General features: G+C 40.2%; 1 protein-coding gene across 9 annotated transcripts in view; it reads left to right on the top strand.

The window, feature by feature from the left end:
* The window catches only part of BRIP1 (BRCA1 interacting helicase 1), a 550,841-nt gene that overhangs the window by 458,357 nt on the left and 74,806 nt on the right, over nucleotides 1-17,678 (top strand). For 5 of the 9 annotated variants that reach the window (XM_068268742.1, XM_068268743.1, XM_068268747.1 and 2 more), the window contains 2 exons: nucleotides 5,077-5,141; nucleotides 7,030-7,995. The exons of 2 other annotated variants lie outside the window; for them this stretch is intronic. In XM_068268742.1, coding sequence (XP_068124843.1) covers nucleotides 5,077-5,140 — 64 coding nt within the window. In that variant the 3' untranslated portion in view covers nucleotide 5,141; nucleotides 7,030-7,995. Of the gene's footprint in view, nucleotides 1-5,076; nucleotides 5,142-7,029; nucleotides 7,996-10,658; nucleotides 10,715-17,678 lie in introns of those variants that run through there. 2 more of the 9 variants (XM_068268741.1, XM_068268744.1) reach the window with 2 other exon arrangements.

Raw genomic sequence — 17,678 nt, 5'->3', positions numbered from 1 at the left:
TTGCGCTTTTAAGTGTGAATGGGACTTAACTGTGATGATCTGGTCTAGTTTAAAAGTTTTAATCTTGTATTTCTCAGTTGAACTTGCAAATGTCTTTAGTTTTGGATAATGTTGTTCATATTTTATGGATCTATCTGTAATATGTAGTATACTTTAACCTCGCTGGCTGTTCATTTCTGTCTGGATTTATGGGTCTAAAAAGCGGTAAATTGTTTCTCAAGAATTTTAGGCCTCCAATTCTTAAGTTATAACTCGCCAAAATATGTCAAAATAAAGGTCTTGTTGACATCCCGCATATAGTAAAAGACTAGAACACAAAATTGTTGAAGTAATTACATTTATGAATAAACTTAAAAAATAGTGAAACTGTACAAATAAGGCACCAGACTATACAGTGTGTACATATATACCTCCCGCGTGTGGTATATTTTGAAACGGGGAATGGCACAAAGAGCGACATCATAATCGGGGCAGTAGAAGCATGATTCCTTTCAGACTTTTTTCCCTTTGCTATCAGTTTTAGGTGGCAAGCAGAGAGAGAGAGTAGTCAAAACCCAGGCAGAGAGTAGTCAAAACCCAGGCAGAGGATCGGGGCAGGCGGCCGGCTAAAAGTTGTCAAAATCAAGGCAGAGGATGGTGCATGCAGCAGACAGAGAGTACTCAAAACAGAAGTCGGTAAAGGTGGCAAAATCAAGGCAAAATCGGTAACAGTATAGCTATGTACCCATGTCGCGATTTTGCTGACGAGTTTTGAGCACCGAACGGTCATTTCTGCGATATCATGACGTGGATACAGGTGCAAGACCATGCAAATGTTGCACCGTAATAACGGTGGATCAGATCGCTAAGATCCCTGACGACTTCCACGCAAAGTACAGTGATTGCTTGAAGTCTCATTCGCTCCCAACGTATAATGTCGATTATAGATCAGAGGAGACTCGAATCAGCGATGGAGCAGGTAAATATTAAACTGCTCCATTGCGCTATTCTGCAGAAGGGGAGGAGCAGGCCACTCACAGTCAATATAGTTGCATCATTCAGTTTGAGATAGTTCAATAAATGTTAAAGGGAACCTAAATTGAGAACAATATTGATTTTTTTCTTTTCAAATAATACCAGTTGCCTGACTCCTGCTGATTCTGTGTCTCTATTACGTTTAGCCACAGCCCCTGAACAAGCATGCAGATCAGGTGCTCTGCCTGAAGTCAGACTGGATTAGCTGCATGCTTGTTTCAGGTGTGTGATTCAGCCACTACTGCAGCCAAAGAGATCAGCAGGACTGCCAGGCAACTGGTATTGTTTAAAAGGAAACGTCCATATCCCTCTTAGTTAAGGTTCCCTTTAAATCTTAATAAACAATTTGGCCTGCAAGTTAGAATATGTTGTATATTTTTGACCCCTTATGTGAATGAGTTTGACACCCCTAATATATAGTCTTGTCACCAACTGTCTCTTGTCACAATCTATTCCCTACCGTAGCCATATATCCATTGTAGTCTATGGCCAATTTTAGGGGTAAGCCAATTAACTTGGAAACTGGAGTGCCCAGAGGAGAACATACAAATGCCGTGCTGATAGTTCCCTGGCTGGAATTTGGACCGAGGACCCAGCGCTGCAAGGCGCATGAGTATTGTCCACTATGCCACTGTGCTGCCCATATCGAACATATATGTCCAAGATTCATATTTCTGGATATATGTTAGAAGTCAATTATGGTGTCTCATGTTTTACTTCTGCTGTACCCATGCTTATTGCTGCTTTTTTGTTTTCCTTTCAGCTAGCAGAATGATACTTGAAAAGCATATGTATGAAGAATAAACAGGTTTGGTTATGCAGCCAGATTGGATGGCTGTTCTGACATGTTGGTTCATATGCTTTACATAAATGTCGAATAAATACAAATACTCAGCCCAAACAGTCTGTGAAAGGTCCCAGAGATTGATGGGGCTATACTAAGTGGATAACAAGCTCTACAAATAACTCTTGTGTGTTTAGGTTTTCTTCTAATAAGGGTCGCAATGTTTATTTTACATTCAAAATATTGACATCCTTTTCAAAATAGAAAAAATATATATTTCCAACACCTTGGTATGCATTGATGACAAGTATTTTCTGTTTGCGTGGCGACTATTCACAGCCTTTCAGACACCTTCATACTTGTGGCTCCCAGCTTTCCCTTTCTCCATGCTGGGAGTGTAGCGTTGAAAGATACCCATTTCTTTACACTGGACTGTCAGCCTCTGTGTGATAACTTGCTCTACAAACTCATTTGTGAGTGATACACATGAATGATTTCTATTGTTAACACATAGCTTTAGTTACAGATGATTTTCTCTCTTCATGCATTAATGAAATAAGACTATTATGGATAGTCTTTTATAGCATGTGGAAGTTTGTCTGCAGTGTTCCAGCTCTCTCTTCTTTCTTGCTTGTGTAGTGTTATCAAGCTAGCTTAACCATATTACAGTGAGGTCAAGCAGGGAAAAGAAAAGTGTGATGCCCGTTGTACTTAGTTACTGTACAATTTTGTTATTGTGGGCTGAATTATAATGGTTTGAATGTGATTAGCTGCTATGGACAGCTTGAACACTTACTTCCCTTTGGTTTTTAAAGGATACCTGACCCAAACTGGTCTATTTAAATGGAGGCTACAGAAATGTGTTTGCATGAGTCCTGAGGCTTACCGCTCCTCCCAGTCACTCCCGTTACTCTCCGTTACCCTGCAAAAGACCGTTAGCGGTCAAACTGGCCGTACTCAGTTGTGACCATGCTCCCTGAGCTCCTGTGTTCCCAACGCGTATGCTCCCTTGTAGACCACAGTACAAGGGGGGGTCGATCTGACATTCTGCGCATGCACATCCGAGAACATGAGGGTTAAAGGGTGGTGACTCAGCCAAGTTGCGGTCGCAATCTGGCATTTTGCAGGGGAACAAAGCATCATGGGATAGATCGAGAGGAGCAGCAAGCCTCAGCACTCATGCACACACATCTCTGTAGCCTCCATTTAAATAGACCAAGTCGGCTTGCATATCCTTTAATTAATCTGTCCTATTATTATTATTATTATTATTGTCTTAAAGTAAGAGATATACTTGTCTCAGTATGTTTGCACAGTGTCTTATTTATAGTGTGGGTGTTTGGATTCAGGTTGTCCTTATATTTGACCTGAATACGGTTGTACGAATTTGGGCCTTGCCAACCAAAAATGAATGTACAACAACGTGAGTTTGTTGCTCCCATACAATTCGGCTTAGCTGTCAGGGCCCTCTGTCACTACTCTGAGGCTTGTGTACCGCTTGTAGCAGAGCAGTGAAACCTAGCCACTCATTTTTGGACCAGAAGAACCCCCGACGGGCACTCTCTGCACAGTAGAGCGGGTCTGACCAGAAAGCCGCTGCTGCACCTGCGCTGAAGCCGGAGAAAGTAATTATTTCCGGCTATGGTTTTGGGGGAGCCAGCACTGGCACTGAAGGGACAGAGGAGGACAGGGGATGCCTCACTAGGCTCCAGAGTCTTCCCCCTCCCAAGGTAAATACCCCCCCCCCCCGGGGTATTTTTCTTACAGTTCCTCTTTAAATTATTTAGTTGACAATAATGATAAAGTGTAATGCAAAATGACCCTTAGAAATGTTAAGGGAATCTGAAGTGAAAGTAAACTTGTGATATAATGATTTGTATGTGTAGTACAGCTAAGAAATAGAACATTAGTAGCAAAAATATGAATCTACTTTTGTTTCCCGTACAGGAAAAGTTAAGAAACTTCACTTGTTATCTATGCAAAAGAGCTTCTCTTCGCTCTCTGACTAATTTAGTCAAAGAGCAGATTTTCTGAAGCACTTCTACATCAAAGAAACTGAGAAAGACAACGTCAGATAAGATTTAACTGCAAGGAAGTTCAAAGGGCCATTAGCTCTTTTCTGTTTCATATGTTTAAAATGCAGAGTGTAGTTTGTAAACTGCAATAGAATGATGCAATGTTATTTAAAAAAAAAAAAAAAAAAGCTATACAACTGAAAGTAGAAATATGACTCTTTTATTTGCTACTAATTTTCAAGTATAGAGGTCGACTTATACACAAGTCACAGGGACCACTGATCACACCGAGTAATATGTGTACTAATAGTGACTTTCCCAGTTGCAGCAATTTACCCCATGGTAAGTGATACTTTGGGCAAAGCAAATGCCAAGAAAACAGTCTGAAAGTCCTGGCCACATCAATTAACAAGGAAAGGGCAGGGGGCAAATACTGGGTTGCAGTGGGGTGAATTGCAGCACTTGGGGGCCTGAAGGGGTTATTGGCTGCACTTATAGGACAGGAGGAGGGGTTAATGGCTGTAATACTTTATGCAGTGCAGTCATTAACCCCTCCTGAGCCCAAAGTGCAGCCATTAAATTTGCTGGGTAGACATATACTTGAGTCAATAAAAAATTCCAGCTTAAGAGAGTTGAATATTGGAGTCGACTGATACACAAGGTCCATTTGTATTCGAGTATATACAGTATCCGTACTACACATACAATTCATTAAATCATAAGTTTTTTTTTTAGTTTTTTTTTTTTCACTTCAGTGTCTCTTTAAAAGCACAGCAAGTGTACCTACACCTGCAGTACTGGATCTAGCAAGTGCTGAACTGAATAATCTATCTCTTCTGTCTTGAAAGGAGACTTCAGTTTCATATAATAATGCAATTACGTCCTATTTAGGAGTAGGAGTATAGATGCAGTTGTTTAAAATATCAGTTTATTTTCACATCAGGCTTGCTTTAAATGAGCTATCAAATGGTACATTTGGTACATTTATGTGCCTATGGTTGGGCTTTCCAGGTAGTTGATTAAAATATCACTGTATCTCCTACATCGGTGCCTCATTCATGCTACAGAATAGCTTAACTCTGCGAATATAATCATATGAAAGGACTTTAGCCTTGTGGTTGGAGAGGCTGTTCACATGGAAAATGTTATTTTTTTGTTCCTTGTGGTGGTATGGATCATTGCAAGTGTCTGGCTGGCCTGCTTTCATAGCAAAATGTGTGATATTTGAATTATATAAAGGATTATAACTATTTTGTTTAACAGACTATTCGGGGAGACTGCCAAGACTTTGACACAGTACAGTAAGGAACACCACACAGCAAGATGAGGTAAAGATCTGTATGATTAGCTGCTCACAGATTTGCAATTTCAGCTGTTAATTACTGCTCAGAGCAACACGTTCAAAGAGGTTGTTCTGTGTTGTGTAAAAGGGCAAATAAAAGGTTTTTAGGTTGTTCCTTGGGCCTGAGAAACGAGATCACTGAGAAAGTTGCACAAACCAAGCAAGATTCAAAGAGACCATGAACTCTGGATGACTTTATTAAAGCAAACCTGTTAGGTTTGCCGCAGTCTGTTTTGGATACTTACCTCGGCAGGCGGAAGCCTCTGGTTCCTGGAGAGACTCTGTTCACAGAAGTTGCAACCACATTGACAAGTAGGGAGCATCAGTGACTAGAGCTTTTGAAGGTTCCTGGGATGTGTTATGTTTGGACATTGTGGTGGTTTGAGACTACTGTGTCCAATCAGCCAAGATGCAAACTGTCCCACATAGACACATTTGACATGATGCAGGAAAGAGTGCTAACCATACCACGCGCACACAACGCGGGTTAATACTAATGCGTGTATGCAGCGCTAGGTCCTGTCAGCGTAGTGTTACCATAGTAGTGGCCATGCTAGTGGTGTATCACGGCCGCACTTTGAGCTCATTGCACGGCACTTAGGAGCGCACGCCAGGCTGACAAGACCTCGCACTGCATGTGCTCAGCAGTATTAACGTGCACAGTATGGTTAGCTCTCTTTCCTGCATCAAGCCGAATTACAGTAAATTATAGACCACGGAGTCAGCTAGCTTTTTATGTCAAGATACATGCAGAATGGTATAGAATGGATAGGTTATGCCAAATTATCTTTTGTGGCTGGTTCAGGTGACTGATTGCCCCAACTGATGTGGTAATGACCTTCTCAGCTCTCTCCTGAGCTGTCTATTCTGTTCTGTGTACTTTTGTACTGGTCTGTGAAGCTGAAAATGCACAAAAGTCAGTCACTTGTAAGCACGGGGCTTGCATGATATTAGTCCTTGAAATGCACCATACAGCTTCTGCCTAGCTCTTGTATGGTACCTAAAGAATTTTTCAGGTCAAGATTTAATTAAATAAATCTAATAGCTTAGACATTTGAGTGTTTCATTGCTACTTTCTTTTTGTGAAACTTTGGTTCTGCTACTACAAATCTTCTATTAAAGATGTGTTGTCACATGACCTAAAACAGCTAAGTTTATGCAGCAGACTAGGTGAGTGTGGCTGCTGCCTCGGCTTAGATTACATGATTCTGTTGTACAGACTGAACGGTTTAATAAGTGATTTATGTGACATCGGCTAATAAAAGAATACCTGCACAAATAAAAACTGGGGGCCATATGCAATTAACTTTTTCTCCTGAGTTTTCTCCTAGGAGATAATTTTTCATCTTCTATTTAAAATAATCTTTTCAGCACTTTGCAACTGAGAAAGTACTAAAAAGTAGGCAAAAAAGTACTATTAAAATTATTTTGAGTATTTTCTTGCTTACTGGTTGTTTAAAAAAAGCATTTTGAAAATATCACCTAAGAGGAAACTAAGAAGAAGAAAAATATTTGCTTGTAAAATGGTATCTATATCTGGCATAGTTTCCTTCTAGTGATTAAAGTATTTTGTTATCATTAACGATTTTTATTCATTGAACTGCCACTAAATAGCGATCCATATATTATAGGGATTTGTTCATCTGGGTGTCACATTTAGCAAACTTCTCTGCTAATATCCCAACTAAGAACAACAGCTTGACCTAAATCTTAGCTTTCTTTTTTTTTTTTTTTTTTTTTCTTTTTAGAAATTGACCGCTGACTGTGCATAATGATATAGCATTTTAAAAGGTTTTGACCGTCTGTTTAATAAAGATTTGATACACCATCCGGGCATATAATTACTGTGTTTTTATTGCTTTTGTGTTGAACAGATTGGTAGCCCACATTGTGCATCACCAGTGAGAAGAGATAAAAAAAAATCAAACTACTTTGCTCTTTTATTTTCGAGCTCATTGAATCTCATTATTATGTAAACCGTCAATATTACAACAGATTGCACTAAGGAAGCTCGTTAGTCTTTGTTCGTACAGGTTGGTAATTGATGGCCATTGTTAAATGTCCTCCGAATAATTATTAAGAAAGGAAAGTCAACTAAATTTCCATGTCCTGTTTGCTTTGACTTCCAGCTATTTCTACAGCATTTATTAGATGATGAAAATGTGTTTAATTTACCCCCACTTTTACTGCACAGGAAAACATAGCTTCATCTCATTTCATGAAATGTCTGTCATTTCATTAAAATAACAAGACCGGCCTTTTTTAAACAACCCACATATCTCCTACATTAAAGATTAGAAACATCTTCAAGGAAGATATCAGTCAACACCGAAATTTGTCTTACAAGTCTTACCTTGACTACAGAAGACTTGATCCCTGGAACTGAATGTTTGCTGTGGCGTATGCAGTGTTTATTTTATGTGGAAAGCCATTTTAATCCTTAAAAACAGTATTCAAAGAGACGTTTTATGCTTTTTAACTTTTGCTTGCATTGATAAAGTGAGGAACATACAAAAATATCAAAGAAGCAAACCTGGTTGAATGGGTGTATTATCAGTTTGCAAAAGCAGAACTAGTACAGTATAATTTTTGTATGTGTCCATTGATAGACTTATAAGGTTTGTTTTAGGTATATTGAAAAAAAATCAGGTAGTTTGTTGGAAAGTAATTTATTTTGTACATGTCATGGCCAATGTACAGTTCATTTTTCACTTTACATGCACAGCTGTTGGACAGGACACACTCTGAAAGCTGTTGTTTCTGAAAGTCATAGAATGAATACCTTTATGGAAGATGATATATGTGTGTGTAATGTTATAGATCTCTATATATATTAGAATTAGCTGTGTTCTTTGTTGTGTACAATCACATTCCAAATACATCTTTAGGATGGTTTTTATACATTACTGTATATAATATTTTAAATTTAAAATTTAGAATAAATAATTTAGGCCCCATTCACACTGGGAATTAAAAAAAAGCACTAGCAAAATCACTAGCGTTTTGCAAAGTTATTTTTCTGTGATTTTTCACTGTACAGGAAAGCGATTTTGCAGTGATTGCGTTTTGTAATTCTTAAACATTACAATGCAATCACTCCGAAATCGCTGAAAAATGCTGCATCCTGTGCTTTTGTGATTTCAGCAAATCGCTAATCGTTGGCAATCACTACAGTGTGAACACTACCATTGATTTATATTGTTATATTGTGCCATAGTGCTTTTTCCAGCACTTTTTACTTGCAAGCGGAAATCACTAGTAAAACGCTGCAGTGTGAATGAGCCGTTACTGTGACAAGTCCAGGTGTCTCCTGGGGTACACAACTACCACATGTTCAGAGGCTAGGCTGGAAGCACTTATTTGTTGTTACAGGTTTCTTTCTGTGTCACACCTGAGAAATATGGTGACATTGTTTGCAAATATGCAACCCTGTTTGTTTTTTCGTTTGTTGATTGGTTTTGGCCAGCTTTATCTATTAAGACAGTCTTTGTAATGTCTGATACACACTATGCAATTTCTCGTCAGATAGGCAGGACAAATCAATAGTCACCATCAGGTCCGACCTCTTTTCCGATCGTTTTTCTGACCTATTTTCTGATCACTTGTGTACAAAATCAATCTGAAAAATGATCATTTGACCCGCCTAGCTGACAGGAAATTGCATGGTGTGTACCAAGCGTAGCATGAAATGCTTAGGTGATTTGATGGTGATTTTGTTGTATGGGATTTGAATTTTTATTAAAAGTACTTAATTCTATGAAGATTGTTATGTCTTTTTTACTAGATGGAGCTAAAAAACCTCAATCTCACAAATTTGTGGCCACTGTAATTTAAAGGGAACCTTAACTGAGAGGGATATGGATGTTTTCTTTTAAACAATACCAGTTGCTTGTCAGTCCTGCTGATCTCTTGGGATGTAGCAGTGGCTGAATCACACACCTGAAACAAGCATGCAGCTAATCAAGTCTGACTTCAGTCAGAGCACCTGATCTGCATGCTCTTTGACGGGTTGTGGCTAAAAGTATTAGGGCGCGATTCCATTTGAGCGGCGCGCGTCTGCGAGACGCGCGCCGGCTCTTCTGGGTCTGCTGGGAAAGCAGACGAATCCCATCAGCCGTGCATGGGATCCACAGCCTCCCGCGCCGATTCGGATGTAAAAGCCGGCCGAATCGCCAGCGATTCGGCCGGCGTTATCATTGCACCCTATGGCAGAGCTTCCCCGCACTATTCACCTGCGGGGAAACTGCGGATTCGCAGCGGTTTCTGCTCAAGTGGAAACGCACCCTTAGAGACACAGGATCGGCAGGAGAGTCAGGCAACTGGTATTATTTTAAAAGGAAAAACCCATGTTCTTCTCAGTTTAGGTTCCCCCTCCAGCCTCGCCCCCAGTGGTCAGCTATAGCATATCCATACCTGAATAAAAAAATTATGCGTCCCAAGGGATCGTTGGGAAACCCCTTCTCCTGCTAGACCTCCTATACAACTCCAGACTGCACAACAAGAGCAATGAGGATTGCCAAAAAACCCTCTCACCCTGGCTACCGTTTCTTTAGATGGCTCCCATCAGGCCACTGGAGGTTCTGGGCCATCTCCACCAGAACCTCAAGGCATAGAAACACTTTTTTCTCCTCTGCTGGCAAGCTCTTGCACTCTATCCACGCCTTCCACTTTAGGCTACAGCTGCTGCTGTTGCCTTATCATGGTTGTTGTTATTGATTAACGGTTTACTGATAAACTGTCTCCTGTTTTTTTGGGTTTTTTTGGCCCGCTTATAGTGTCACTTTACTGTTTACTGAGTATTGCCTTAATTCCTGGTTTGAGTACTGTTGATTCCCCATATGTACCAAAATGATTTCTGGGCATAACCCAGTCTTGTTTGGTAAATAAAACTGATTCTGATACTATGTATTGTTTTATGTTTTTTTGTAGGTAAGATTACTTTGAATTCCACTTTTTGTACTGTTTGCCTTTTCTATAAATATGAGCTGGCCACAAGTCAGGAGTAGAAGGTGGCAGATCATTTTAGATACATTTTAATCTACTAGTATAGTTGTGCTGTAAACTCTTTTAGGCAGAATTTTCTTCTTCCCTGCATAACATCTACATCACTTATTTTGTGTATATTCTATCTACAACACAATTTGTTGGTGCCTTATGCATCAGGGATACTTTACTAATAATAAAAGTGCTCTCAAGGTGCAGAAAAACTGATTTGTAGATTATTATAGACACTTACAGGACCTACTAGGGATGGGCATTCTGGAACCTATATTGCGTTGCTCACTGCTTGTGACATTACAGGTTCACTTTAAAGAGACACTGAAGCGGAAAGAAAAAAAATATAATGAATTGGTTGTGTAGTACGGATAATTACTAGAACATTAGTAGCAAAGAAAATATTCTTATATTTTTATTTTCAGTTATATAGTGTTTTTTATAACATTACATCATTCTCTAATATTTGCAGTTTATACACTACTCAGCATTCTAAATGATTTTACAGAGCAGGTCAGTGAACTTTTGAACGGTCCTCTGGAGAGAAAAAGAAAATACAGTGACTGACAGTTGAGATAACAAGCTTCAGAAGACAGAGCTCTCTGCAACTTTGGAAGTCTCTTTACAGTGGGATGAAACCCAGCATTTCTTCTTTGCTCTACAAGATTATTTACAGCATATTGTATACCACCACCATTTTGTTTTACTAGAACAGCATTCAACTAGTTAAATACAGGACTTCGACACACACAAGCAATAGAACACAGCAGTACATGTATCCATCTACATTTAAATCGCCAGCAGGCGCTCGTCAGCCAATCAGGATGCACTGTCATACACCCTTTACCTTCCATTCCACATCTAGCAGCCATTAGCATTTAGGTGGGAGGCTTCAGTTGGACGCAATCCAAGATTGCGTCACTAGCAGGACCGCCCCGTGCAGGCATCCCTCCCACGGGGGTCCCTCCCTAACCGCTCACCTGTCCGCCGTGTCCTAGAGCTGAAAAAAATGTTTAAAAACACACGATTGCTTCACACGATGGCCAGGGGCCCCGGACCTCTCTCACTGGCCGGGGCCCCACGGCCAACATGCGATACCTGGAGGGGAGTGCAGATGGGCCCGGACCTCTCACACCCAGGCTCTGGACCTGAGGTCCGGGGCCCCTGGCCATTGTGTGAACCAATCGTGTGTTTTGAAACGTTTTTTTTTTCAGCTCTAGGACACGGCGGACAGGTGAGCGGTTAGGGAGGGACCCCCATGGGAGGGATGCCTGCACGGGGCGGTCCTGCTAGTGACGCAATCTTGGATTGCGTCCAACTGAAGCCTCCCACCTGAATGCTAATGGCTGCTAGATGTGGTATGGCAGGTAAAGGGTGTATGACAGTACAGCCTGATTGGCTGACGAGCGCCTGCTGGCCATTTAAATGTAGCTGGATACATGTACTGCTGTGTTCTATTGCTTGTGTGTGTCGAATTTAGCATTCAGTATGGAGGCAGTGTTGGTGGGCTTTCTGGATGTGAGAGGTCCAGAGCCTGGGTGTGAGAGGTCCGGGCCCACCTGCAATTCCCTCCAGGTATCGCATGTTGGCCGTGGGGCCCCAGCCAGTGAGAGAGGTCCAGGGCCCCTGGCCATCGTGTGAACCAATCGTGTGTTTTTAAATACAGGACTTACAAGCTCCCTGCCTGGAAAGCTGGACGCATCAGAACTGGAGATAATGTTATCTTGTGTTTACATTCCTCACTTGATACAATTAAGTAAACACTTCTCTGACACTGCAGACTCTCCTGAACACAGTCAAATACTCAGAAAGCATTTCTGCTTACATTACAAGTTGAATAAACCAGTTATGAATAAAATGCACAGTCAACTCTCAGAGCAAAAAAAGTGTACTTTGGAAACGTGTAATTTCTAAATGAATAATGATACTCATGCACAAAAGCAAATATGATAAAGGTATGGCATATAAAAAGTAGGAAAACATGTTTTTGTTGAATATTTTGTCAGGGTTTTATACCGCTTTAAGCACTTTTTTTTTGTTTTTTTGCCAGAAGCTAGGATTTATAAATGATAGAATCATGAATGGCATTTTAATCCCAGTAATTTGTTGTAGGTATTACTCCTTTATCAAGGAATGACCAAACAATGAAACAGAATATTTTGGGATTAAATTGCTATTTGTTTCCACATGATTTATTGTGTGTCTGATTTTTCTTTGTGAGACTTATCTGCATCTAGAAGCCGTGCAGTCCTCTGCATCCTGAACTGATCTTTTTCTTAGTTCTAGTGGGATTATGTATTATTAAAGGATATGATCAGTGCTTGTCATGTGGCATAGTAATCCTAATAGCTCCTACCACAACGAGTAAACAAGAGAACACATATCTTTAGAACATATTTGCTATCTATCAGGTTCAGCAATAAGCTTCTATACTGCATGACATTTGGCTTTTATCCTGTTAATTATTGTCTGGACATTTTTGTATTTAAGAATGCATAAGGATTTGCGTAATTTGTATCAGAAATATCTGAATACCTTGCAGTGCAGTGTCTACATTATAGTAATACATTTAAAGGACACCAAACAATTTGTTTTGGTGAGTCAACTAGGGCCAAATGTCAAAGCGTAATTACAGTATGCCATAACATACAGTAAACATCTGTCTCCCAGCTCCTTATTGCCTATATAACTGCCCTGCCTGCTTTTATCCCAAAGTAATTACATCTGTTTAAAAATCACAATCTTCCCCATACCTTCCCACATTTACATCACAGTACTAGCAAGCACTGGAAGGAGCCATGCTGCTTGTTGTCATGCCGAATACACAGAGCCTTACAGTAAGGAAAGCATAGCATTCTGCTGCTTATAGTCAGTGTGGCTGTCACACAGAACTGTTTCTCATCTCTCTTATCATTCCTAGGCTCAGAATCCTAAAATTCTAGGGGAAAAGTGAAAATAAGTATATTAACCATTTCAAGCATTTTGCTTTTTCCTCAAGAACATTTTCTTGAAATTACTCTAGTGTAGCAAATATATTAAAGAAGAGGGGAAATGTCAATGGTGATTTTACTCTAAAATCATTGCTTACTCACTATGCACGAAGGTGCAATTACTGGTTAACTGGCCAGGTTTCACATGCTATTCGGGCTGATCCTCATGCCATCCAAGTGTTGGACCACCTGCTCTGCTTTTCAAGTCTAAAATTAGTACTAAAATAAGTAACTGACATTTTAAAAGATGGAGAAGTTGGTCCAACACTTAGAACTTTGGACAGACTCAGAAGATCAGCCTATGGAGGAAAGGAGATAGGTATTCTCTACTGTAGTAATGTTCATGATGAGTTAAATAATTGGTAATGGCTGAGAAGTTTCTTGACATTCATTCCTAGGGGACATTGTTACTATTTGCATTTTTATCTTTTTAATTTTTCAAGTAAAATTATCCAGAAAAAAAAAACGAGGAAACCTGCTACCAATGCTAATCCTCTCATTGCCTAAATGTTTAGAGCATTGAAAGGGTTACACACTAAACAGATGTAAATATGCAAGCACCAAAAATTAGTGATCATGCACTTACAGCCATTCAAACCCAGATCTTATTTGAATTGTTTTCCTAGACAATTCCGAATGGTCCAAACTAATGAACCAATACCAAATCCCGGTGTGCATTTCAAAGATACCGCTGACAGGGCTCTTGTGCGTTTTGTGGCAGGATGTGACGAGGTCACACATAGGGTGCTGTGATCTTAGCAACTGAAAAGACAGACAAGACATGAAGATAGAAGAATTGCAGATGAAAACAATTATTCCGTTACCTCACTCCATGTTTTTCTGCTCCACTTTTTAAATTAAGTATATATTCCCTATATGTAAACCAAATAGATTTTTGAGTTCTGCAAAATTTCCACCCAATGGCTAACCAGGAGAAGTCTATACTATAATCTGATTAAAGGAAAGACATATTGCTTCTTGGCACGGACGCTGGGTTCGACAACTTTCCTAATCTTCTAATTGGTCTGATCTGATATAGCCTGAAGATTATTCATTGCAGATCTTGTGTAATCTGTCTACCTCCATAGCTGATAATTCTTGGCTACGGACGATGTTTTTGCAGAGTTAAAACGTAAAACCATTAAAGTCTAGTGGGATTAGATGCTAAGAAATGGTTAAGAAAATGGAAGCAGACAGTTATAAGAGACAAACATTTGGATCAGCTTTAGGGGTCTTATCCTTAGGCTAATAGACTTTTCTCTTTCTTCTGTCATCTGTACCATTTGTGAGTTAAAAAAAACTGCTTGATAATTGCATATTATGCTATCTACAACTTGTCCTAGAGATTATATAGCAGTCAATAACTCATACCCATAATCTGTCATTTTTCTTAGCTGTAACGTAGAATGGGTTCTCATATTCTTCAATACAGTATGTGTGTATGGCATACTGCCTGCTGCAAGTGTTGTCTTAGGGAAGTACAGCAGTTTTGACTGATAAACATATTCCCTGAGATCCTGCAGATGGGTGGTGTCTGCTGTGGTCTCAAGGTACCTACAGACATACTGATCCTTCTTACCCATGTGAATTACAGTCATCTAAGTCGAGGAATACCTTAATCCAAGTGATAATGTGGCTAAGATGTCTGAATGCTGAGTGTATTTTGCTTGCTACTGTTCGGCTTTCATTATTGATTTGCACTAAAATATTTCACATTACATTTCAAATATTTGCAATGTGCAATCAAGATTCATATGTCTTAGTTCACCATGAAACTTAAACGTTTGTTTTTTTTAAATTTCACAGTGTAAAAGGATTGAGGAACATTTATATGAACTAATATAAAACTAACTGTAAAGAGCAATCTACAATTACACAGTTACCGTAATAAATATTGTACAGCCTAACATTGGGTTTGCATCCACTGTTGGGTGTCATTGCCATCTGTTAAAAAAACTGTTCAGTATGCGTCACACAGAGACGTCTGGCACACTAGAGTCCCAGTTCAGATACTTCCTTTTTGCCTGATGAAGCAGGCGGTGTCCTGCGAAATACGTCACATCCTTTTTTTTAAAAAAAAGGGACTAAGAAAAAGTATTTAGATATTGATTGTCTGAATCATCAAATAGGAGGTAAGTGTACCACTACCTCTTTTATCTATAAATACTCTCTTTTATAAGGTTTTTTTTATAAGGTTTTCTTATTTGTTGGCGCCCCTGTTAATTTCTTCTTATTAACCAAAATACTGGCTTCATGTTTGTAGGCCACTGGAACAGAGCTAGGTGATGTGACAATCCGAAAAAAATGCTGTTATCTTCAATACAAAAGCAGAACATATCTTATTTTTTGCAGCAAAAATTGGCACACATGTAGCTCTACACCAAACTTATGGAATTTTGCAGGATCTGAAGGTTTCAACCTATTGCCTATGGGGTGAGATTTCTAGATCGGGGAGGAGGGGTGGCAGGCTTATGATGCCCACTGATCACCACTTAAAGGACTATTATAATGAGAAGAATATGGAGGCTGCAATTTTTTTTAAACTTTTAAACAATACCAGTTGCCTGGCTAGCCTGCTTTTCCTTTACCTCTAATACTTCTAGCCACAGACCCTGACCAAGCATGTAGCTGATCAGGTTCCTGACATTATTAGAATAAACGAGAAATTATGAATATGAAATTATCCAAAATCATGTAACTTTATTGCACAATACTCCAAACACAATGAGCTCCTCTCATAGAGCCAGAAAATACACAGACAATCTTAAAATCGTATCTGCGCAGACATGTTTAAAATCAGAAGCTCCCCGCTTCCCACTTTATGATATATAGACTTGTCTGCATGGAGACTGGCCACAATTGGGCTCTTTTGCTGCATGCACGCAAGTCCAAGCCCCTCACTGACACAAACACACACACAAGCCAGGCACACAGCAGCTGCCCCCCTCACATGGGGTATAGTCCTAGGTGTGGCTGCAGCATTTAATGTTGGCCGGCTTCAATGCACAGAACGATATGACTTAGCAATACAAAGTGCACAAATGACGTTTCACAATGCCGTTCAACTATTTAGTATGACATTTCCAGCGTTATACTTGCATGTGTGTCCCGCTTATAGGCACCTCCATCAGCTCCTCGCCCACCACATGTAGTGTACTCACTTTCCGCTGGTGGCTTTACACATTGGCATTTCCTCTAGATAGTGTGACTTTAGCTTTATAGCCATATGCAGCTAGCACCAGGACGCTTCCGAATACAGCGCTCGCTCTTCACTTATATAGTCCAGTTCCAGCCTTTGTGGAGGTAGCAGTTTCCTTTTGGGTGACGCTAGCAGAGCTCTGCACTTGTCAGTCCCATTCTCGGTGCCATCTGAGCGGTGTCCATGGGCAGGTGATCGGGCTCGAATGTGAGACAGGCGTACATGAATGCACTACCACGGGTGGCTCTTCCCACTGACGCGTTTCACGTCACAGGACGTTTCTTCAGGGCTTGGTTACCGGCCATCACAGTCTTTTCTTTATGGGAAGCGTTTTTTTCCATAGCAAATCAGCGGTTTTCTCCATTATGACATCACTGCTACCGGGCAGATTCCAAGAACTTACTGCTGTCTGTAACATTGCAAAAAGCAGCCTTAGTGGATAGTTCAGATTACTATTTTTTAATCATATTACATTAGTTGTCTTCTATACAGACACATCTCACTTCTTTTATTATTCAAGCTGTCAAAAGACAACATTTTACATTTTCTTCACTGGGTCCATAATCTAACTTTTTTCTACAGACTTGCACATCATAAGTCAACACTGAGCAGGCTTCAATTGAGCAATTATTCATCATCTTTTATTTATTATTATTATTATTATTATTATCATGTTTAGATCTGAGTGATTCCCTGATTCATTTGCAGCAGCACGCACCCTACGTCATATCTTTTTCTATATATAGACTATATTTTATATATGGCTACGCCTCAATTGGTCAAACCTCTTATAGAGGATGAGGATTGGAAGTAACCCCTTCCATGCCCGGCGCTAGGTTATAGGCAAAACAAAAATACAAAGGCGATCATTTCTCGCACATTTCATCTATAATATGCTATTTGACACAAAAAAGGTGTCCGATCCAGATCAGAATTGAAGCCATGGGGCTGTCATAGGCTTCAGTGTGTGTGCCACCCAGGGGTAGAGCTGTGTCACACGGCTGTCCCCTGTACAGCCCTGCCATAGATCGCAGCACTGTACCGTGTTAAAAGATGGCGGAGCTCCGTCATCCATTCGGGAATGCGCTCGCGATTTCCCGCAAACCACTGCTCCAGGACCTAGGTCCTACGGCTGCCACCATGGCCACGCCCATCGGCGTGACACGGTGGGCAAGTGGTTAAGAAGGGCATTATCCGTCATGTTAAGAAGACCCAGACTGAGACAGTTACCGGTGCTGATTGGGGCTAAATGGCAGACCGCGGGAGGAAGCCAAGGGACTCGCACATGTTTATGCTGCTGGAGGAAGCAGCAGGTAAGTATTGATTTTTCTTATTTATT

Source organism: Hyperolius riggenbachi, chromosome 2, assembly GCF_040937935.1.
Source record: "Hyperolius riggenbachi isolate aHypRig1 chromosome 2, aHypRig1.pri, whole genome shotgun sequence".
Lineage (NCBI taxonomy): Eukaryota > Metazoa > Chordata > Amphibia > Anura > Hyperoliidae > Hyperolius > Hyperolius riggenbachi.
This window is presented reverse-complemented; position numbering and strand designations above follow the sequence as displayed.